The sequence below is a fragment of the Rattus norvegicus genome, chromosome 16 (assembly GCF_021556685.1).
Source record: "Rattus norvegicus strain SHRSP/BbbUtx chromosome 16, alternate assembly SHRSP_T2T, whole genome shotgun sequence".
NCBI lineage: Eukaryota > Metazoa > Chordata > Mammalia > Rodentia > Muridae > Rattus > Rattus norvegicus.
Window position 1 is genome coordinate 59,204,942 of NC_141549.1, and position 24,748 is coordinate 59,229,689.

Sequence of the window (24,748 nt, forward strand, 5' to 3'; positions counted from 1 at the left end):
ATAGAGAAAAAGTATAGTAAAAAAGGATCAAGTAAACGGATGGCTCCCTCTTGTCCATTATAAGCCTGTGGTGGGGATATTTTCATACTTAAGAAAAATGTGGCCCCTGTCTTCGCTGAAATGATCCTTTAGTTTCCTCTTTGCTGGTGGTAGTTTATTAAGTCTTACCACCTGTAAGGCGAAGCTTCGGGTGCGCTTGGCTTTTAGGATAAAGTACAAAATTCTCTGAATGAACACAACTATAAAAGGCTGAAATAAAGATATGTAAGCCAATAAAATCTTCTGCAAGGAGGAGAAATTGAAAATATAAGAGTATTGGGGTTCCCACTCCATTTTTTTTTTTTTAATATTCCTTCCAGTTAAACTGGTTTCCTCATGTTGTCTCTGGATTAAAGCCAGAGTCAACTTTGCCGACATCTAATCAAATAGCAGGGGAAACCATTTGTAATTCTGACTTCAGTTAGAAGTTCCTGGGAGGCCCTGTGTAGACCCAGCCTAGCTGAGTACTGATTCATTTTGATGTGAGGTAAGTAATTAGCTGTACTCCTGACTGGACTGTAATAATGGTGACTTTTTTTCATGACAGCAAATGACAGACACCAGGACTCGAAAAGTCTCAATACCCTTGGCTTTTGAGAGAGACTGGGATGGTTGACAATAAGGCAGAGCTGCAATTTGGAGGAGAGATTTAGAATCAAATTAGCTTCCCATCCCTTTGGATTTTGAGTGAGTTAGGTGAGGGTTCACAGTAGAAGTTTCCATTTCAGCCTCCAGAATTAAAAACAGAATAGACCACATTGTTATTTGGGCTTCCCAAATGCTTTTCAACTATTTGGAGGTCAAGTATGTTTAGCTTTTCAGAGCTCTTTAAGAAAATCTATACAGTCTTAGTATAAACAACAAAGATATAGGTATAGTCCATTTTCAGAAAAGTTTGGAAAAGCAGCATAACACGGTCTCTCAGGCTGTGCTTACGGGTAATATTTTAACTGTCTGCATTAATGTTGTAGCTCATATGTGACTGATAACTTAGAAAATATAGTGGTGCTGTTGATGCACTTTTTTCTTTTAAACTTTTCCTTTTTCATTTTATCGAAAGGTTTCGCCTACCCCCACCTCTACTCTCCCTGGGTCCTCCCTATCTCCCTCCCATTCTGATCTACTCCATTTCTGTCTGTCATGAAAAAACAGACAGGCTTCTAAGGGATTAATACAAACTACTGTGGCATGATGAAACACAAACCAGTCCATCACAGTTGGACCAGATGGAAAGAAGGAAAAGAGTTCCAAGAGGAGGCACAGGAAACAGAGACCCACTTGTTTGCACACTCAGAAATCCCATAAAAACATGTAACTGGAAGCTCTCATGTGTGAAGGACCTGTTGCAGACCTAGGCAGGCTCTATGCATGCTACCTTAGTCTCTGAGTTCATAGGTACTCTGATCATATTTATTCGGGCCGGGCCTTGTTCTCTTGGTGTCATACATTCTCTCTGGCTTTTACACTTTTCTGCCTCCTTTTCTGAAGGGGTCCCTGAGCCTAAGACGTAGTGCCCAGCGTTTCAAGGCCTCTGACTCTCTGCATAATGTCTGCCTGTGGGTCTCTACGTTTCCCCCCATCTGTTGCAGGAGGGAGTGTCTTGGATGATGGCTGAGCAAGGCACTGATTTGTGTCACTGGCAGAGTCCCTTTTTTTAAATTTGTTGTATCTTCTCATAATGGCTCATTCAAAAAATATCATTTAAACCATTTTATAATCTATTGACTTACTTTGTTTTGAGATTCTACTTATAAAAGGCATTTACCATAGCACATTTCTAAAGTTAGATGTTTTTGCCTTTAAGTTTAATGCAGTATAATTTGCTAAGTTAGTTCTGACTGTTGGTCAGAAATGGACATTGTGACATAGTAACACAGCATTTGGCTGACAGAAGCAAAAGAATTATTGCAAGTTTGAGTCCAACCTGGTCAACACTAGAATTCCAGGCTAGCAAGAGTTATAAGTGAGACCCTTCCACAAAAAAAAACCCAAACACACACACACACACACACACACACACACACACACACACACAAGCACGCACGCACACGCACGCACATACACACTACTGGGTAATTATTTATTTAGGTTCTGGAAATTGAACCAAGAGCCCTAGTCATGAGAGGCATATTCTGCCACTGAACTACATTACCCACCTCCTTAAAATAATTTATATTGACTAATACAGCCTGTTTGAGAACAGATATTTGAAGATAATTTCAATGGATAATTTTATAATAATTTTAAAGTATAATGATTTCTAATTCAAAATACCAAAAGCAGAATACTATAAATGATATACAACCAAACATGGTGGATAATAAGGAATAGGATGATGTTAGTATAAACTGGATGTGCAGAATAAGGATGGTTTACTATCATGAATGATGAAGACTGGATTATCAGTGCAGCTGTGACCAATCGCAGAAAGTTGTATTAATTTTTTAATCTCCACTGGGGACTTCTACCCTGCCTTCATCATTCAGTTCCCAGATTTTATATATATAATTATTTTATTTTTACAATATATTTTACATTTATAATAAGCCTTAAAAGCATTAGAGCTGGGCAGATATCTACCCTCTGTGTGTATTTTCCAGCCGTTAACCTTGAGATACGACTTGCCATGTTTCGCCTTGGCTACTCTTACTCCAACTGGCTAATCCTCATGACCAGTTCTCACAATCCCTTACCCATCTTCTTTCTCCACCATGTCTCTTCTTCTCCCTGTCAAGGTCTCTCCTGAGACCCCAAGCCCAGAAATGGAACCCTACCTACCTCTCTTTTAACCAGCTATAGGCTGCTTGCATCTTTAGTCAACCATAGTTTTACATTAAGGAGCAAGGTCATAGCATGGTGTACTTGGTGTGCTTGTGGCTTCTCTCATCCTGGACTCAACCAGGGCCAGTATTTACCATTACAATATATAACAACAGACCAAACCTTAACAACAGAGCAACTTGGAGCATTAGCTTTTTTCTTCTACCCTGAATTCTGGGAGTCAAACACTGGTCTTCAGATATATTTGTTACTTTTCTGTTACTGTGATAAAACCCCATGACCTCAGGAACTCATGGAAGAGTTTATTTGGACTTACAGTTACGGTGCATGACTGTAAGACAGAGATAGTAGGTATAGCAGGAACAGTAGGCTGAGAGCTCAACAGCTTGAATCAGAAGCAGGAAGCAGAGAGAACAAACTGGGAATGGCTAAAGGCTTTGAAACCTCCAAATTTGCCCCTAGTGACACTTCTCCTCCAGCGAGGCCACACCTTCTAAACCTACCCAAACAATGCCACCAACCAGCAACCAACTATTCAAATGCCTAAGACTATAGGGGACATTTTTTCACCTAACTTGCCACACAAGACTTTCTGCAAAGTTCCTTTATCTGCTAAGTCATTTCCTGGCCCAAGACCAGATTTTCAAAGAAACCTCTGTAATACCCCCCAAAAAATTCTTCCATACTGAAGTAGCTGTTGGGTAGAGTTACAAACCAGGATGCGTAAATTTAGAAGACTTAGCATATTCCTGAGAATATGTTTGATAGTCACTTTAACATAAACCCTTTTGAAAAAGATATGACATCCTGAAATGACTATTTGAAGATGGGCAGATAAGGAACTGCTTCTGAGTTGGTAACACTAGTCCACCGAGACAGACAGACACCTGTCCAGTTTCCATCAGCTTTGAATGGAATTTTTTTTATATTTACTAAATATAAAGCTAAGCAAGATTTAATGTAAAAATGTTTTCTTCAGTCATTTATTTTTACATGTACCATGTGTATGTGAATGCATGCACATGCGCATGCTGGCGTGTATACAGGTCAGAGGGCATTTTTCAGGTATCCCTTTTCTTTTTCCACCATGTGGTTCTGAGGGAATGTCTGTCCTCCAGCTTCTTAGCAAGTGTCTTTTACTACTCATACATCTTGCTGATATCTGACCAATAATTATAAGTGTTGCATAATACATATAATAGTTACAGATGGATACAAAACTATATTATATACAAATATAACTTCCAAAGCACTTCAACCTGTTTTAAAGTTTTTATTTAAAATATATTAAACACATATTATATTTATATGAGCCATCTCTCCAGCCCTAATGTGTTATATTTTTAAAAAGAAGCTTTATTTAATGTTTGTGTTGGTTTTTTTTTTTTTTTTTTTACTTATCAAAGCATTTAATGTAGGAGTCACACATGTAGAGGACTGGCATCCATGATTACCATGTGGGACACACAGTGGCAGACAGACAGACAGGCCAGCATGCATGGCTCACACTGGAACAGTACTTTCTACCTTTCGTGCAAGCACAAGGCACACAGAGCTAAACGGGAATGGGTTGGGATCTTGAAACTCTAAAGCCCGCTGCCATTGATATACCTCCTCCAAGAAGGCCATGCCAGCAAGGCCACATCTCACAATTAGAGAAAAAAAAAATTAAAAATCCCGGCCTGGGGCTTCTTCCCCACCTTAGACCATTTATGTTCCAGGGAGAAAAAACACACACCGCCTTTATATTTTTAAATATGCCACAGGCAGCACAGTAGCTGGGCAGCTGCCTACCCTCCATGGCGTTAGAATCTACTTCCTATCAATAACCCAAGTTATCATTATTATTTATGTTCTCTCTGGGCTTTCTTATCCCATTTGGGCGGCCCTCTGTGCCATATTCTCTTGGCCCTTAGCCCATGGTGGCTTTCCTTCTCCCCGCCAACACATTCTTTGTCCATGGAAGCTTCTTTCTCCTTCCTCCCTCCTCCTGGTCCTCTCTCTCCCAAGCTTGCAACCTCAACCCACCTATGTCTTCTCTGCCCAGATGTTGGCCATTGGCATCTCTATCTACCAATCAGAATTAACGTGGGGGCAGGGTTCCAGGGTCTGTGTGCAGAGTCCAGGTCTTGAGGGCCTGCACTTAGCATTACAACAGACAGTAAAAGACAAAACCTCAACACCGATCCTTCCCAAACAATTCCAGCAACTAGTGACCAAGTATTCGTGTAGATGAGCACTCGGAGGTCATTTTCAATCCAAACGCCACAGATAGCAAACTCTTTTTCATGGCCTCGACTCCTCCTTAATAACTTTGCTTCTGTGTTCTTAGTCCTAAATAAAGAATAAGGAATACCATCTCGGGTTTAATATTGATTGCTAATATTGATTATTAGCAACTGCTGCGGTGATTATAGCATTTGAGTGATTAATTCCTTTTAGCTTATAAGGACTCAGTTGTCTTCTAAGGAAGATCATTCTCAGAAGAAATTGAGTTAACGTCTTCACAGCACAAGAAAACATTGGGAGATTATTTTCCAGTAGAATATAGATGAAAAAGCTTGTTCATATACCAGAGCTTGATACTGTCACGAAACCTGATGGTGAGCTGTCATTTTTTATTTCCAACATAGTTGCCATGGGCTTTAGAAGTAGCATGTTTTCTACTATACAGGAAGAGCTGTCCTATCCATCAGCAGTCTGGGCTCAGTTCATCAGCACAGACACACTTTCCTCATCATGTTTCGTCATGGATGTGAGGACGGCTGCAAAGCTGCTGAGTTGTCCTAGTTCCAAGCACAGGCTGTGTGTCTAGAGCATGGTGGGGGGTTGTACCCTAGTTGGAGGGTAAGAGCCCTAACATCCAGATTCTCACTCTATTCCTTGGTATTTTTTTTTATTGGATTTTTTTAAAATTTACATTTCAAAAGTTATCCCCTTTCCTGGTTTCCCAACCATAAAGCCCCTATCTCATCCCCCCCTCTCCCTGCTTCTATGAGAGTGCTCCCCCACCACCCACCCACCCCCTCCCTCCTCCCCGCCCTGACATTCCCCTACACTGGGGCATCAACCCTTGGCAGGACCAAGGGCTTCTCCTCCCATTGGTGCCCAACAAGGCCATCCTTTGCTACATATGCAGCTGGAGCCATGGGTCAGTTCATGTATAGTCTTTGGGTTGTTCCCTGGGAACTCTGGTTGGTTGGTATTGTTGTTCTTATGGGGTTGCAAGCTGCTTCAGCTCCTTCGCGTCTTTCTCTAACTCCTCTAATGGGGGCCCTATTCTCAGTTCAATGGTTGGCTGCCAGATTCCGACTCTGTATTTGTAAGACTCTGGCAGAGCCTCTCAGGAGACAGCTATATCAGGCTCCTGTCAGCTTGCACTTCTTGGCATCGGCAATGTTGTCTAGGTTTGGTGGCTGAATGTATATGGGCTGGATCCCCAGGTGGGACAGTCTCTGGATGGCCTTTCCTTCAGTCTCTGCTCCAAACTTTGTCTCTGTATTTCCTCCTGTGAATATTTTTGTTCCCCCTTTTAAGGAGGACTGAAGCACCTGCACTTTGGTCATCCTTCTTCTTGAGCTTCATGTGGTCTGTGGATTGTATCTTGGGTAATCAGAGCTTTTGGGCTAATATCCACTTATCAGTGAGGTTTTTTTGTGATTGGGTTGTCTCACTCAGGATGACATTTTCTAGTTCCATCCATTTGCCTATGAATTTCATGAAGTCATTGTTTTTAATAGCTGGTTAGTACTCCATTGTGTAAATGTACCACATTTTCTGTATCCATTCCTCTGTTGAGGGACATCTGGGTTCTTTCCAGCTTCTGGCTATTATAAATAAGGCTGCTATGAACATAGTGGAGCATGTGTCCTTGTTATATATTGGAGCATCTTTGGGTGTATGCCCAGGAGTGGTATAGCAGGGTCCTTAGGTAGTACTATGTCTAATTTTCTGTGGAACCTCTAGATTGATTTCCTGAGTGGTTGTAACAGCTTGAAATCCCACCAACAATGGAGCAGTGTTCCTCTTTCTCTTGCCAGCATCTGTTATCACCGGAGTTTTTGTTCTTAGCCATTCTGACTGGAGTGAGGTGGAATCTCAGAGTTGTTTTGATTTGCATTTCCCTGATAACTAAGAATGTTGAACATTTCTTTAGGTACTTCTCAGCCATTCGACATTCCTCAGTTGAGAATTCTTTGTTTAGCTCTGTACCCCATTTTTCTTTCTTTTTTTTTTTCGGAGCTGGGGACCAAACCCAGGGCCTTGCGCTTGCTAGGCAAGCGCTCTACCAATGAGCTAAATCGCCAACCCCTCTGTACCCCATTTTTAATAAGGTTATTTACTCTCTGAAGTCTAACTTTTTGAGTTCTTTGTCTATATTGGATATTAGCCCTCTATCTGATGTAGGATTCATAAAGATTTTTTCCCCAATCTGTCCTTTGCCTTACAAAAGCTTTGAAATTTTATAAAGTCTATTATCGATTCTTGATCTTAGAGCATAAGCCATTGTTATTCTGTTCAGGAAATTTTCCCCAGTGCCCATGTGTTCAAGACACTTCCCGCTTTCTCTTCTATTAGTTTGAGTGTATCTGGTTTTATGTGGAGGTCCTTGATCCACTTGGACTTGGACTTTGTACAAGGTGATTAGAATAGATCAACTTGCACTCTTCTACATGCTGACCTCCAGTTGAATCAGCACCATTTGTTGAAAATGCTGGTTTTTTCCCTCACTGTATGCTTTTAGCTTCTTTGTCAGAGATCAAGTGACCACAGATGTGTGGGTTCATTTCTGGTTCTTCAATTCTATTCCATTGACCTACCCACCAGTCTCTGTACTAATACCATACATTTTTTTTTAATCACTATTGCTCTGTAATACAGATGGAGGTTAGGGATGGTGATTTCCCCTAGAAGGTCTTTCATTGTTGAGGATATTTTTTGCTCTCCTGGGTTTTTGTTATTCCAAATGAATTTGCAAATTGCTCTTTCTAACTCTATGAAGAATTGGATTGGTATTTTGATGGGGATTGCATTGAATCCATAGATCGCTTTTGGAAAGATGGCCATCTTTACTATATTAATCCTGCCAATCCATGAGCATGGGAGATCTTTCCATCTTCTGAGATCTTCTATTTCTTTCTTTAGAAACTTAAAGTTCTTTTCATACAGATCTTTCACTTGCTTGGTTAGAGTCACACCAAGGTATTTTATATTATTTGTGACAAGTGCGAAGGGTGTTGTTTCCCTTGCTTCTTTCTCACCCTGTTCATCCTTTGAGTAAAGAAAGGCTTCTGATTTGTTTGAGTTAATTTTATATCCACCCACTTTGCTGAAGTTGTTTATCAGCTGTAGGAGTTCTGTGGTAGAATTTTTGGGGTCACTTAAATATATCTCATAATCTGCAAATAGTGATATTTTGACTTCTTCCTTTCCAATTTGTATTCCTTTTACCTCCTTTTGTTGTCTGATTGCTCTGGCTAGGACTTCAAGTACTATATTGAATAAGTATGGAGAGAGTGGGCAGCCTTGTGTAGCCCCAGATTTTAGTGGGATTGCTTCAAGTTCCTCTCCATTTAGTTTGATGTTAGCTACTGGTTTGCTGTATATTGCTTTTACTATGTTTAGGTATGGGTCTTGAATTCCTGGATCTTTCCAAGACTTTTAACATGAAGAGATGTTGAATTTTGTCAAATGCTTTCTTACCATTTAATGATATTATGATGTGGCTTTGTTTTTCTGTTGAGTTTGTTTATATAGTGGATTATGTTGATGGAGTTCTGTATATTGAACCACCCCTGCATCCCTGAGATGAAGCTTACTTGATCATGGTAGATGATCGTTTTGATATGTTCTTGGATTCAGTTTATTGATATGTTCAATAAAATTCTCGAATTTTATTGAGTAATTTTACATCGATATTCATAAAGAAAATTGGTCTGAAGTTTTCTTTCTTTGTTGGCTCTTTGTGTGGTTTAGGTTTAAGCATGGCTTCATAGAAGGAACTGGGTAGTGTTCCTTCTGTTTGTACTTTGTGGAAGGCTGAGAGATAAGGATCCAATTTTATTCCTCTACACTTAGCTATCCAGCTTGACTAGACCTGTTTCTTTGAAGATGTTGTCTTTTCTCAAATGTGTGCTGTTGGCCTCTTTATCAAAACTCAGGTGTCTGCAGGAAGAAATGTGGGTCCTCTATTCTATTCCATTGATCAGTGCCCTTGACATTCTAGAACCTTTGGTTTTTCAGTAACGTTTTATATATGTAAATGTTCATAAGGTTAGAAATCACTGTGAAATGTGAAGTAGTACAGATGGGTAATCATATCATGTATTCATTATAAATGACATTTATTCTTTAAATTGTTCAAAATTGGATATTTTATTTATTTACATTTCAAATATCATCCTCTTTCCCGGTTTCCCTTCTGCAAACCCCCCTAGAACCAATTTTTTATTGATGCCAGGGGAACAGAGACCTTCCTAATTTGTAGGTGTGGACTTGAGTGATGTTTTAAAAATAAAATCACTTTGTGGAAGTCTTCAATGCAATCTAGTGGCTCACTCTTGTCATCTTTTTTTTTTTTTTTTTGGTTCTTTTTTTTCGGAGCTGGGGACCGAACCCAGGGCCTTGCGCTTCCTAGGCAAGTGCTCTACCACTGAGCTAAATCCCCAACCCCCACTCTTGTCATCTTAGTTTAGTGGGAGGATTGCCCCAAGTTCAAGGTTAGCCTGGGAAACAGAGTTCTGGATCAGTCTAGGCTAAAGAGAGAGTCTTGTCTAAATAAATAAATACAAAACAACAATAAACAAAACAGAATGCAGCAAAATTCTAAAATCTTACTACTACCACCTGTAGACATAGAATTTAATCTTTGGACATTGAGGTGTCCCATCCCATGTCCTACCTGTGTCATTATCTATCATGTCCCCCACCCTCCCTGCAGATCCCAGTGAGTGACACAATTTAGGAACCATTTATTCCTAGGGTAGATAAAGTAAGTGGTGAAAATGATTATCAGTCATATGTTCTAGTAACAATAATTTTACTAAAGTAAGTGGTGAAAATGATTATCAGTCATATGTTCTAGTAACAATAATTTTACTAAAGTAAGTGGTGAAAATGATTATCAGTCATATGTTCTAGTAACAATAATTTTACTCCAGCAGCAATTGTGTATAAAAAATTAAAACTGTACAAACTTTTTTTGTCATTAGCTTCTAAAGTTTATGAAAAAACTCAGCATTGCAATAGCATCCAGAAGTTGTTGAGTATGAGCAAATGTTTTCGACTGGAGTAACGACTTCAGGATTGATTTAAAGAGCTTGAGGTATAGGTTAGCAGAAGAGAACTTGCCTAGAATGCACAAGGCTCCTGAGGTTTGATCTTCAACCCTAAAAAAAGGCAACCTTGAGGAACGGGAGACAGGTATTCTATATAGAAGCAGGAGGGTCATGAACTTGATGTCAGCCTGGGCTGCATTATGAGACCTTGGAGGAGAAGGGACAGGTGGGGAGAGGGGAGAGAAGGGGAAAGGAGAGAGGAGGGAAAGAGGAGGGGAGAGAGAAAGGGAGAGGAGAGAGGAGGGGAGAGGAGAGAGGAGGGAAGGGGAGAGAGGAGGGGGAGAGAAGAGGAGAGGAAGGGAGAGAGGAGGGGAGGGGAGAGAGGAGGGAAAAGGAGAGAGGGAGAAGACATTGCTGCTGCAGCTATAACATTAGCTTTCCCCCACAAATTTAATAAAGCAGGACTAAAGATTTCACATTATTATGATTCCTTGCCTACATATTAAGATATCAGGACAGTGTATGACACTTGGGATGTAGGTACAGAGGCAGGTAGACCTCTGTGGTTCAAGGCCAGCCTGGCATACATAGGGAGTTCAGCCCAACCAGAGGACTGCATAGTGAGACCCTGTCTCAAAACAAAACAAAACAAAACAAAACAAAACAAAACAAAACAATCAGCAATCAAAAACAAGAAAAAAAGAAAAAGGACAGTGCATACCAGCCTCCTCTTACAACTTTCTTCTTCTAAATACAAAAATAATCCTCCACTTAAAAGATTGGTATTTCACATTATCTGTTATTCATTTACCACCCGCGTGTCTAAATAAATTAAAAATATTATCACGAAATTTCTGCAGACTGGGCCAAAACATGGTCCCAGGTCTCTTTGCATCAGGAGCTTGCTCCTTCTGGCATTCTCATGAACAGGCACATCTGAGCCCTTGATGAAACTGAACCCTTTTGTGTGTCTGTGGTATTGAGCAGGCTCAATTATCTCTAAGCTTTGATGGGGTTGATTCCCATCGTTTTGTATGTCAGAAGGCTGGATGGTAAGTAGGGGGATACATTTCTGGCTAACCTTCGGGTGCTCCGGAACTTTATCTGGTCTCATGAGGAATTCTTTCTCTTGTGGTTCTTTCAGTGGGAAGAATGGGGGAGATTCGCAGCTTTGTCCTCATCACTGTTGCTCTGATTCTGGGCAAGGAGAGCTGGGTAAGCCTCTTGTGCACAATATTGTATCACTCTGGCCTGCTTTGAGGTCGAGTTTCTTTTTAATTCCCAGAAAACTTTTTGTTAACTTGTCACTGCCTAAAGTAAGGGTGGAAGGAATGAGAGAGTTCTGTGGAAACATGTGGCATATTTAAACACTTTAAAAACAAAAATCAGGACCCACAACAAATCAGTGAAATGTTTTTAAGCTGGCTATGTTATTGTTATTTCCTTTTCATGTGATATCAGTCATTCAAAAATGGCTATAGTAGTTAGCATTGGTCTTGGGCCAATATTAAACATCATTGGTGTATATTGCTAAGATTATCTGAAGGCGACTTCAATGAACTTGGGTCTCCATTTATAAGTCCCGAAAGACAAAAGACTACCTTATTCAAAGTTCTTGGAAAAGTAAAATGGCTCCCTCATTGAAAGAGCATTCTGAAATGGGAGTGGAAGACAAAATTGCATCAAGGGTTATCTAGATTATTAGCAACCTTTCTATTCCAAGAGCATGAGATGTGCATGCTTTGCAGGTCCTCGGAGATGAGAACTGTTTGCAGGAGCAGGTCAGGCTCAGGGCTCAGGTGCGCCAGCTTGAGACCCGGGTCAAACAACAACAGGTGGTGATTGCACAGCTCTTGCACGAGAAGGAGGTCCAGTTCCTGGATAGAGGACAGGAGGACAGCTTCATTGACCTTGGAGGCAAGAGGCATTACGCAGGTCAGAACCGGTTTTTCCTAAATGTTTCAAACTATTTGTGTCACACATTCATCCGTAATGATGGTACTAAACATTCAGTGACTTTTTCTTTGTTCAGTTTCGTTTTTTTGCTTTCAATTCAGGACCTCACTATATAGCTCAGGTTGACCTGGTACTTACATGTCTTCCTGCCTGGGCTTCCTCAGGGCTGGCGTGGTGGTTTGAATATGCTTGGCCCAAAGGAAGTGGCGCTTTTAGGAGGTGTGGCCTTGTTACAGGAAGTGTGTCACTGTAGGGTGGGCTTGGAGGTCTGCTACTGCTCAAGCTCTGCCCAGTGCAGAAGAGACCCTCCTCTTGGCTGCCTGGAGAAGACAGTCCTCTTGGCTGCCTTTGGATTAAGATGTAGACCTCTCCGCTTTTTCAGCATCACGTCTGCCTGTACACTGCCATGCTTCCCACCATGATGATAATAGACTGAATTGATGGAACTGTAAGAGAGCCCCAGTGAAATATTTTCCTTTATCAGAGTTGCCTTGGTCATGGTGTCTCTTCAGAGCAATGAAACCCCAAGACGACGTATTATTAAATATTCGCCTATCAGTGACACTATAATCGAGAATATTTATATTTAAACTTTGTTCTTATTTATGTTTCCCTCCTTAGATGTACGTAGTTTTCCATTCTAATTATTTTGAACTGGGTCTCTCTGTGTTGTCTAGTCTAGTCTTGGATTTCTGTCTTTCTACCTCAACTTCCTGAGCAGCTTGGAGCACAGGTGTGTGCTACCATACCTGGTTCTCGCCTCTGAAAACACAGTGAAAAATAAATTAATAGAATGAAAGGATGGGAAAAGAAAAAACTCATTTGTATGGAAAATAAAAGAATAGGGTTTAAATATGTCTATTTAATGGTTTGACATTCCCTTTTGATTAAGCCAAAATTTTTCTCCTAGAAATGAAATTATATTGAACCCTGAGCACAGTATAAACACCACTACCCACATCACTATTCCCCGGAGACAAAGGTCCCTTTGATTTCCTGTACATATGAATGGATTCTGTAAGAGTAATGGTTAGAAGAGAAGACTGTCTAGAATTCTTTGTTCAGTATTCTCTATGCTGCAATTATGTGTTTTAATTTCTCTGCTTAGGGATATCAAGTCTAACTTGATCAATTAACTAGCTGCTGTGTAGGGTTTGGAAGGATATTCAATGCGTTTACTACTATCTTGTATGATGAATGTTTTGCTTGTATGGGTATGCCTGTGTTTGCATGCTTGCTGCCCATGGAGGACAGAAGGTAGTCAAATTCCCTAGAACTGGAGTTAGACAACTGTGAGCTGCCACATTGGTGCTGGGTATTGTACCTGGGTCGTCTTGAAGAGTGACCACAGATCTTCTGAAACATCTCTCTCACCCCAGTGAGAGATTTTATCTCCCCGCTGACTATCAGTGTTTGAGACACCATTGCCCTTCATGTTTACTGATGAAAGAAATGGGAAGAGATGAACAAATAAAATCTGAGAAATTTGTCTGACTATAATCAAAAATAGACATGTCAATCTTACAGAAATAAAACCTTCCCATTCTGGGGAGTGCTTTTCATCGCTGAGGGAAATACCTGTCTAGAAACAAGGAAGAAGGGCTTTATTCTGGTCTACAGTTTGAGGGGACACATTCCATTATGGCAGACTGTGACTGGCTGGTCACACAGCAGCTATAGCAGCAAGCAGAAAGTGAGGAGAAGTGGGGTGGACCATTAAATCTCAAACCCATTCTTAATGATGACCCATTTTCTCCAGCAGAGCTCTACCTTCTGCAAGTTCCACAGTCTCTGAAAACAGGGCCACCATCTGAGGACCAAGTGTTTAAACGCATGGGTCTATGGAGACATTTTACATTTAAACCACACATGGGATTTAGAGTCACGAGAGCTATATATAGAACCTAGGCGTCAGGAAAACGCTCACTTTCCCCACCTTCATCCAGATTCTAATCTTTCTCTGTTCGAACTACTTGCCCTGTTTGCCCCACCTTCTGCTGCCCAACTTACTTAGTTGAAAATTCTATTGTCTTGGACAGAAAAAAAAAAGCAACTTAGGAAGGAAAGGGCTATTTCATCTTAACACTTTCTACATTATAGTCCATCACTGAAAGAAAGAAGGGCAGGAACTCAAGCAGGGCAGGAACCTGGAGGCAGGAGCTGAGGCAGAAGCCATGGATTACTAGTGCTTACTGGCTCACCCAGCATGCTTTGCTCACCCTGCTTTTAGAGGTAGCACCACCCACAATAGGCTGGGCCCTCCCACATTGATTATCCATCAAGGAAATGCATCATAGGCTTGCCATTCTGTTTGGGAACACTTTCTCAATTGAGGTTTCTTCTTTCCAAATGACTCTTGCTTGTGTCGAGTTGACATAAAAATAGTTTTCACAGGATCGTCTTGGTATTAATGCACGCCCCGCCCCCTGCATGTTTTCTCAGCTCCCCCTTGCATGGATAGAGAACACGGATGGCTGGGGCTCCGGAACATGCAACAGAACTGAGGGTATCTCAGCCTAAAGGGGCCTGGGAACACAAAGGGATAGTTTGAAGAAGTTCCATGGGCAAAAACACAGAAATTGTATTCTAAGAAGAAGACGACAAAACATATAAGACCGTAAATGAAGGGTCAGGCAACATCTACAAGGTATCAGACTCTAAATATTCTTAGAAGACAGTGATTATCTGCCACACTCATTCAAAGTAGCTGGTGACCTTATAAAGTGATGGTGCTTATCAAAAACTAGGAAGGGCCTGGGAATTTACTCTGTTTGCAAACTAACAAGCTTGCCTGTATGGATCTCAAAGAGAGCTACAGCTAATGGGTCAGAGGTAAACGTTCTATGTGTACATAAATGTCCCTTCTTCTCAAATCCCAAGGACTCATGTGAGCAGTTTATGGGGCTGTGTCACAACTGGGCATTCTAGGATGAAGACACTCCAGTATTTTCGAGTGGGTTAAAGATGTCTAAACTTTGCCTCCAAGGTAAATGTTATCTTTATTTTGGTGTGCAGCAAAGAGAGCAATGTCTGTCCAGAGGAGCTATTAGGTCAATATCTGGCTTTCTGCTACAAGGATGCTTTAACATAGTCTTGAAGATAAGCTCCGTTGAAAAAATGTAAAGTGAGGGGTTGGGGATTTAGCTCAGTGGTAGAGCGCTTGCCTAGACAGTGCAAGGTCCTGGGTTCGGTCCTCAGCTCCGGAAAAAAAAAAAAAAGAAAGAAAAAGAAAAAATGTAAAGTGACCTATAGGATATTGTCTGCAAACATTGCCTTCATTCCATTCCAGACTAATTATTGAAGCACCACTGCAGGTCAGAAAATAATTTGTAAATTTGCTGTTGGATATGAATGAAATGTTTAAGAATCAGGTCAGACTTTTCACTAAATTTCTTTCCATGGTTGAGATGGGATAGGGAAAGTATGGGAAACTGAGGCACATAAGATCAACATACACCACACAGGCATATATGACAAAAATTATTTCATATATATGTATGTATACATATATGTGCATGGGTATGTATATCTACATTATATGTGTGTGCATGCATGCATGTGTGTATGTATGTGTGTGTATGTTTACGCCACGTGTTTGCACGCACACGCGCTGGTTATAGGTACTGTGTAGCTAGTCAAAAAAAGACTGTGTAGCTAAAAAAAAAAACCAATAGGTACTAAGGAATAAAGCAAGAAATCAGTTCCTGGAAAATTAAAATTAAAATGCCAAGGTCAGAGCAAGATTGACTGTGCAAACAGGAGTAAGGTTGATAAATTGTATATGATAGGGTGTGTGTATGTGTGTGTGTCTCATGGTGACAAGATGAATAATGGTTATTCTAGATGACTGTTTCTGGATACAGCACCTAAAATAAATCTAGAAGTCAGTGTATTTGCATTTAATAGTCTTCATAGGTGCTTCAGGCATGAGAGAGAAGAGGGAACAAAATCTGAAATACAGATATGGTTTGATGACACTTCATTTTTTAGCATAGTTGCAAAGACTAACACACAATCAATATATAATATAAATTTTAATACAAATTTATTAATATAAGGGCTGGACAAATGACACACTAATTAAAAGCACTTTTCTTCTTCTTCTTCTTCTTCTTTTTTTTTTTAGATCCAATTGGTAAGATGTAATTGCCCACTTAAACATACAAAGCCCGGTACCATCCATCCCTTAGGAACATTGATAACAACCTGTAAATACACAAAGCAGAATCTTAACATCACCTGCCGTGGATTCTCACCCTCTCCTCAGCACTTTTTTTTCATAGAGGACATGGGTTCAATCCCAGCACTCACATGGTGGCTCACATCATAGTTCCGGTTCTAGGGGTCCAACACCTTCCATGGGCATCAGGCATGCACATGGTACATGTACATACATACATACATACCTATACACATTAAATCAAATTTTAAAAATTAATGAATTAAAAACAATCTTGAAATGTACCATAATAAAACATTCTGTGTAATTTATAAAACATCTGACATTGTAGTCACAACAAAGTTGATATTCCTGTGTCCTTAAATTTGAAAAAGTCTCTTCATGCATATAATTTGCATAAATTAGTTGTCTCTGTTTTTATTTATAAGACACTATACTGTTAGCAAATTAGTTATTTCTCTGAACTATAATTCATCACATGCTAGCAAACATCTAATTACATACAACCTAGTAATTTTGGCAAATAATGTATAAATCACATATGTTCATAGCATATAATTAAACTATCATTTGCAAACACGTGGAAGCTAGTGACTTATGAATTAAAAGTTACTGCATCAAATTCACATTCAGTGGTGACGATTGCAACACATCTGTTTGGCTAATGACTTGGGCTGCTACAAAAACTTCCAGTTTCCTGAGGCAGTATGGGTAGTGGTTAAGGTGTACTCTTAGACACTCAGTTCAAAGTCCCTTTAGCTGTCTGTGGCCTCTGGACAAATGACTTAACCAGCTCTGTGTTTCATGTCTTTTCTCATCAAATGGGAGAAATAAGTCTTTTTTATTCATTGCAAGGATTGAATGAGTTAAGATTTCTAATATAATAGCCTAAAACAATCATGTCATACATGGGACGATACCATCTATTCTCTCTTTTGCTCTTAGAGGTAGCACCCCACTCCCTCTGCGTCCCATGAACACTGCAATCTCCTGTGAGTCAGTATCTTTTTGCCTTCTTACCTTTCTTCTTCTGCCATCTGGGAAGAAGGATAACTATGATAAGGCCAGTTCTGGAATGTCCCAGAGTGCTCTGTAGACCAGTCGTGACCCCTGTTGCTAACATTTAAAAAGAAAATTAAGAATGCAAGGTATGGAATCCCAGTACTAGGGAAACTAATGGAGGTTGGGACGTCAAAGTTACCTGGACTAATAAAAATATGATCATATAGAAAATATATCATATGGAAAATATATATGGAAAATATAGTCATACTCTCCTAAAAATCAAACCAAAACATCAACATGGTTGGGGGTGAGGGGAGTCTTTTTCAGTCTTAAGCTCTTAACCTTGAGCTTCAGTCACCATTCTGAGGCAAGAAGAAAAAAAAGATACTATTGCTAAGCTGGGTTATTACTTTATGAAGCTTCTTTAAGTGGCTTGCTCTCTGCACATCGGAAAAACTAGACACAGCGAGTGCAATGCAGTGTTTGTCAGAGAGAAGCTTTTTTCTCATAGCACATGAGCCTTCAAAAACCATTAGTTTTTAAAAGTCCTATACCAGGCTGGAAAGGTGGCTCAGTGTTTAAGAGAACATGCTGTTCTTGGAAAGGACCTAAGTTTGGTTCCCAGAACCAGTGTCAGACAACTCACAAGAGCCTGTCACTCCAGCTCCAGGGGAGCTGATACCCTCTCTTGGCTTACACTCATTCACTTGTGCATAGAACACCCCTCACCCCTGGAACAGATAGACACATGATTTTAAACATAGGTAAAATATTTTATAAGTTCTATCAATTCACAGCTTCTTCAACCTGTCCTTCTGCCACCAGTGTGCCAGTGTATTGAGTGGGTTGACATGCTTCTAAGATAATATCGAGTTGGTAGATTTTAAAATTAATTAAATTTTTAATTTATGCGTGTGCATGTATATCTGCCACGTGTGTGGGTACCCCAAGTGGACAGAAGAGGGCATCTTATCCCATGCAACTGGAGTTACATACAGAAGACTGTGAGTCACTACATGGTGTGTTGGGAGCTGAGCCTGCAAGAGCACCAAGGGCTCTTAACTGCTGAGCCATCTCTCCAGCCCCTCTGTTGCTATGTTAATCTCTAAGTTGATCAAATTTTCTGGATTCCTACTATCACCTTTTAAGCCACGCCTCTCTCAGGACAAGCTCCTTACATTGTTCTTTATAAGTGGTTAGCTTTTTTTTTTTTAATTTTGTTTTTGCTTCTTGTTTACTTCCTTCCATTAAAAGCTTTTCCTCAGGATGTTTATTGTGTTTGGCATTTTCTTCTGAGGAGAGGGACATTAAAAAAAAACATTAAAAAAAACAACTAAAAACACTGGCATGAAATAAAAACAAACAGAAAGTTTTGGCAGAAATCCCTGTTTTCATGAAGTTTTTCTAAAGCAGTCAGAGTTAATCATTTCCATATTTTCCTGGAAAGGAGTTTGAACTTTGTGAGTCTTTGTTGTTCTGCTGTTTTGATAGGAGATCAACTATAAACAAGGAGCTCTTTCCTAACCCAGGGGAAATATGGTTTTAGTGAGTCTTCTATGACACACTTGACCACAAGACATAAGCTTTTAAATATCATCGAGGGGACTGTCCGTGGGCATCTTCTCCTTGTTGAGTGACCTCACAGGATCCCTTTTATAATCCAGAGCACATAAGAATCTTGAAAATAAATGCTCGAACAAAGCCTAAATCACTACAAAGATCAACAACTCACCAACGGTAGTGCACGATCGAAGTCAGCCTTGTGAAGTCTACTTTCTCTCCTTAATACTTTCTCTCAACTTAATACAATATGCTTCATTTAGTTGACGATGAGGATTCAAACAATGAACTAAAGAAAGCATTTTAAAACACTCCGTAAGACTTATATGATTCTCATAAAACAATTTTTAAAGAGGAAAGTAACAAAATGATAAAAGTAAAATATGAAAGAGATTTTACATAATTACTTTCAGAAGTCTGTGCTTGGCTTCTCCTGAGACTGTTTTTTTTTATTTTGGATTGGCTCCTGCTCCAATTGTGTGCAAGCTGCCGGGGAATCTACATAATACTTAGTCATACTTTCCAAATCTGTTCAAATCAGCCTAGAACAGTGGCTTTCAACCTTCCTAATGCTGCAACCTTTTAATAGAGTTCGTCGCCTGTGGTAACCCGAACCCTAAAATTATTTTTGTTGCTACTTCATAACTGTAATTCTGCCACTGTTATGAGCTGTGATATAAATAATTTGGGAGATTTAGCAGAAGGGTTGTGACCCACATGTTGAGAGCCACTGGCCTAGAGTGCGATCCAGAGAGTTAGTTTGTCTTACTTTAAGTGACTTTAAAAAAAAATCAACTAATATTACTTTTTTTAACTAACTGGTAGCTATTTAACCTCAAAAGACAAAGAAATACCATGACAAAGAAAAAATGCAAGAATGAAAGGTAGCGGGGCTGGAGAGATGGCTCAGCGGTTAAGAGCACTGACTGCTCTTCCAGAGGTCCTGAGTTCAATTCCCAGCAACCACATGGTGGCTCACAACCATCTGTAATGGGATCTGATGCCCTCTTCTGGGGCGTCTGAAGACAGTGACAGTGACATATATAAAAAATAAATAAATCTTTAAAAAAATGACTTAAAAAAAAGAATGAAAGGTAGCTTAAAGCTTGCAGTTTTTAACAAAAACAACCAAAAATAGGTGGGTTATTTAGAAGAAATGTAGTGAAGCTGAAAGACTATAAAAACTTAACAGTATTACTGTTTGGTGTTCAGTCCCAACTTTTCGATAAGACTTTAAGTCAAGAAAATTCATATTAGAATATTTGTATGCTGTCACATTTGTATTTTCATTGTTGCGTTCTTTGATCAGGTAAGTTTCACTGTGCTGTCCCACTTAAGTACAAAGCAATAAACTAAGTGCAAATGACTTGTTTTTTAAATATACTTATTAATTTATGTCTATGAATGCTCTATCTGTGTGTACACCTGCCTGACAGAAGAGGGCATCAGACCATATAACAGATGGTCATGAGCCACCATGTGGTTGCTGGGAATTGAACCCAGGACCTCTGGAAGAGCAGTCAGTGCTCTTAACCACTGAGCCATCTCTCCAGCCCCATAAGTGGTTTGTTCTTAACTTATTTTCTTCAAAAATAACACATGCTCCTTATTTCATTCACTCCTGCCCTTATCATTCCAAGCCCATGAGCAAGAAGCCAATGGTAGTTAAATCATAGCAAAGAAAACACGGTTTTCTGAATATCCGCTAGAAGATGCACAAGAAGGCATTTTGAGAACTAGTTATGCATTCTCTTTGTTTTTATCTGTCTCCAGTGATGCTGAATTTCAGGATTAAAGGCATAATAAATGTTATATTATCTTGTCTTGTAAACAGATTGTTCAGAGATTTACAATGATGGATTTAAACATAGTGGGTTTTACAAAATCAAACCTCTTCAGAGTCTGGCAGAATTCTCTGTTTATTGTGATATGTCTGATGGAGGAGGATGGACTGTAATTCAGAGACGATCTGACGGCAGTGAGAACTTTAACAGGTAACTGTTATTTTGGGGGGGAGGGGTGTTGGCAGGGGAGGCTGTGCATTTTTTGCTTTTCCTTTTGTTTTTGTCTTGGGTTTTTATTTTTGTTTTTTGGGTTTTTTTTTTGCTTGTTTGTTGTTTCTTTTGTTTTTGTTTGGTTTGTTTTTTTGAGAAGGGGTTTCTCTGTGTTGCCCTGGCTGTCCTGGAACTCACTCTGCAGACCAGGCTGGCCTTGAACTCAGAGACCCACCTACCTCTGACTCCCAGGTGCTGGGAATAAAGGTATGCACCACCACTGCCTGGCCAACAGGTAATTGTTTTTAACAAGTTAATTATTTTGGCATAGCATATGTGAGATTTGTGAGTTAGGCCTTCTCATGCCTCAGACTTATTAATGGGACAGAAAGGTTCTCACTTTTAAGTAACTGAGAGTGAGTAAGCTACTGAAGAGAATATTAGAGATGAGAGAATGGGAGAGATGCTTAGGCCCTGCAGGTGTCATCTGTATTTTGCTGAAACTAATGTTCAATGTAAACTTTCCAGGGGTTGGAACGACTATGAAAATGGCTTTGGAAACTTTGTCCAAAGCAATGGTGAATACTGGCTGGGTAACAAAAACATTAACTTGCTGACTATGCAAGGTAAGGTTTGCACTTACGTGCAGGAGGCAGGGCTTAGACTCAATCCCCAGTGCTATGAAACAAAACCCATGTAGTATTTTCCGTGGAATCATAGGCAATAGAAAAAACTCAGTATTTGTTATGATTTCTTTTATATAATGGTGCTTGCTGAACCACAATCCCATCTGTAAAATGTTGCTTAAAACAGGAAGGAGAGGAAAAGAAATTAGGTTGGTTTCTTTTCTCATGTGTGTTTTCTATTCCTTGAAAGGAAATGTGTTATCAAAATCACTTTTAAAGACTTGAGTGACTGACAGATATGTATAAAAAAATTTATCACCACAATAATACCTTGTGATAAGCCACGGCAAAACAGTAGTAGTTTGGGTGCTGGAGAAATGACTCTCAGCTCAAGAGTTTATACTGTTCCACCCAGCACCCACGTCAGGTAGGCCTCGACTGCCTCTAACTCCAACTCCAGGGAAAACATTGCTCAATTCTGACCTCTGGAGGCACCCACACATGTGGCATTACTCACACAGACACCTACATGTAGATATAAAAATAAATCTTGAAAATGTTGTGGTCTGACCCCCTCCCCAGCCATTGACACAGAGAAGTGACTTGGCTAAGAGCAAGGACAGGCTGACCACATACTCTGTTTTGTTCTGCATGTTATGAGTGCTCTGTATGAGGTTTGCTAGTCTTAAGAAATTCCACAAAGCTTTACGTAAGACCCATCAAATCAAAGGTCCGTATGAACTGTTATGGTTTGAGTCAGAGCTGACCACTAGGCAGAACTTCTAGCACCTGCGTATGGGCTCATTATTGTTTTTTTGTGTTTTCTTTTCATTTATAAGCCTGCTCTGGGAAATGTTGGATGACATAGATCAGATAATCCTAAGCTACATCCCTGGTCTGACCAGTAACAGGGTGTGCGTTCAATAAACCATCCCTGTCAAACTGAGATCAGCGTTCATATGGTTTGTGAAGCAACTCCTAGACTACCACAGAAAACATGAAATAGATACTTTAAAGTAAATTATGAGCCTTTGTACAATCCTCCCATACATATTCACTTGCATTACTATGGAGTCCAATATTTATATACAATTTTACATTCACTAATAACACTTCGGTATTTTATTTTTTATATTCGTTGGCTCCCATCCATCCTCCTCCTTACCTTGCTTGTAGCTCGAGGCTGTAGTCAGCCCCCTCTAGTCATACTGCCTATTGTCCTCACACTGGCAACACATGGGCTTATTGTTCCAGCCCAGCTCAGGTGACTACTGGAAGTCTATATTCATAGTCAGTAGGGTGCTGATTACGAGGGTCTTGGAGATCTAAGAGTGGTAGCCAGAGAGGTTGCACAGCCCTGATGTGTCATACTTGTCCCAGGATCCATGCTCTCTAAACCTACAGAAGGCTTCCTTTCCCTCAAACTCTTAAATTATCCTAGTTTTAATAGGGTTTTTTGTTTTTTTGACAAATACGTACTGTTTATCGGTATTTTTGTGGGTCGTTGTTTAGGCTTTGGAAATCCCAGGTTGGAATCCTGGGGTCATTCCGAGCAGATGAAATCCCATGTTATTCCTCAAGTAATTTGTATGTGCGTGCTCTACTGGCCTGGGCGTTTCCAACCAATCTGATTGCTCTTCATCTTTTCTCGTTTGGTGCTGGGTGTTGAAACCAGGCCCTTGCCCGTGGCAAGCATGTGTTCTGTCATATACCTACATCCCCCCACCCTTTCGTTTTCTCATTTGGTGTTCAAACTGGTTACTCTTAGGTGGCATAGAGAAATGGATGTATCAGTTTCACAGCTTGCAACATATCATAGCTCAAACAATAGAAATTGCCTTTGTCCTTATTCTTTAATTTTGACAGTAGGTAAGCTACTCAAATTGCCTCTGAAAATAGCTTTATTTCTATTTATTCCTCTATTACCTAAGGTTCCCTCATACTGCAATTATTAACAATAATCATAATTATTTAGATAATTTTATAGTATTATAATTTATTTATATTTTGGATAATATCTATTTATATATTAATATACTATACATAATAAAATTATGATTTATTATAATAAATAATAAATAAATTATAATAATAAATTTAGAAATGCTCTCTAATTGTTAAGTTTATTCACTTATTGGCAAAGCATTTGGACATTTTTCTTTTTAAGAATGTGGAGTATTGTCTCTCTACTAACACAAACTTTTGGGGACAACTGACATTTCCTATGTACTGTGCCCATCCCTATCACTGACCTGGGCATATGAAGTAAAGCCATGCTTTCAGAAGAAACCACCTTCCTCCATACTTGCCCCAGAAAGGAGAATCCAGAATTCTCAGCCAAACAGCTTTGAACTTTGTTCCTAGAACCCATTCAATGTTCTTCTTTCTCTGCCCTTCTGTTGCGGAGCCTAAGGGGAGAGTAAGGAACAGCTTTTGACGGTAGGTATAGACAGAGGTAGGATGCATGACATGGGTTTCCACAAGGTCAAAGGCCCTTTCCGCCCATCACCAGGAATGGAGATAGGAGATGGGTATCAACCAGAGACTGGGCTGAGGGAGCTCTTACCAACAATAGTTCCGCTGCAGAAGGAAGATCAGCTTGTCATTTACAAACAGGGACAATGGAAAAAAGGAAGTGGCTGATTGATGTAGCAACTCCTTCACTAATTTGGTTTTATATAATTTTTTTATCACCTAGAATTTTTAGTCATCCTAGTACTGCCTCTTCTTATGTTTTCTATGTTTCTTTGTTTTCTATGGTATCATTATTTGCATATATAAACAAGAATGTATGTCAAATAAATTAAATTTGTTTTAACTATTCCCCCTTAGAGAAACTCTAAAGAACCCTATTGACTCGGAGCCCCTGGTAGCTGTGACTTCCGCCCCATTAAGTGTAGGAGAGATTCTTTCCCTAGGAGGTTTCTCCGCTCTGTCTGATACCTTCTTCCAATGGCATCTGTTCCATAGGCTTTGATGCTATCAAAAAAGGTTTTCATAAAACATCTAGGAATCTTATTTCTTGTTCAAACGGTTCTTAGACAGTTTGCTAGCTGATCTTCTACTCTACTGGAAAAAGCAAGCAATTTTATGCAAAAGCAGGTGCTGATAACTATATTAGGAGACAGCCTAACTACTAGAGAGTATAGGTGTCAATAATAATAATTAGTCTTTTTTTTTCTTCTTTTTTCCGGAGCTGGGGACCGAACCCAGGGCCTTGCGCTTTCTAGGCAAGCGCTCTACCACTGAGCTAAATCCCCAACCCCAATAGTAATTATTCTTAAGAAGAAGATTCTCATAGACATTAAGAAAAAAGAATAAAATTTTAAT

At 39.8% G+C, this 24,748-nt stretch overlaps 2 protein-coding genes across 2 annotated transcripts in view; both read left to right on the top strand.

The window, feature by feature from the left end:
- Positions 1 to 24,748, top strand: part of Erich1 (glutamate-rich 1) — a gene marked incomplete at its 5' end in the record, with an annotated part of 52,793,804 nt that overhangs the window by 28,334,382 nt on the left and 24,434,674 nt on the right.
- Fgl1 (fibrinogen-like 1) overlaps positions 387 to 24,748 on the top strand; it is a 30,280-nt gene continuing 5,918 nt past the window's right edge. The window contains exons 1-5 of one of the 2 annotated variants that reach the window (XM_087587472.1): positions 387 to 526; positions 11,242 to 11,312; positions 11,846 to 12,032; positions 20,633 to 20,792; positions 21,321 to 21,418. In XM_087587472.1, the coding sequence (XP_087443598.1) occupies positions 11,250 to 11,312; positions 11,846 to 12,032; positions 20,633 to 20,792; positions 21,321 to 21,418 (508 nt within the window). In that variant the 5' untranslated portion in view covers positions 387 to 526; positions 11,242 to 11,249. The remainder of the gene's footprint in view (positions 527 to 11,241; positions 11,313 to 11,845; positions 12,033 to 20,632; positions 20,793 to 21,320; positions 21,419 to 24,748) is intronic. The other variant, NM_172010.2, reaches the window with a different exon arrangement.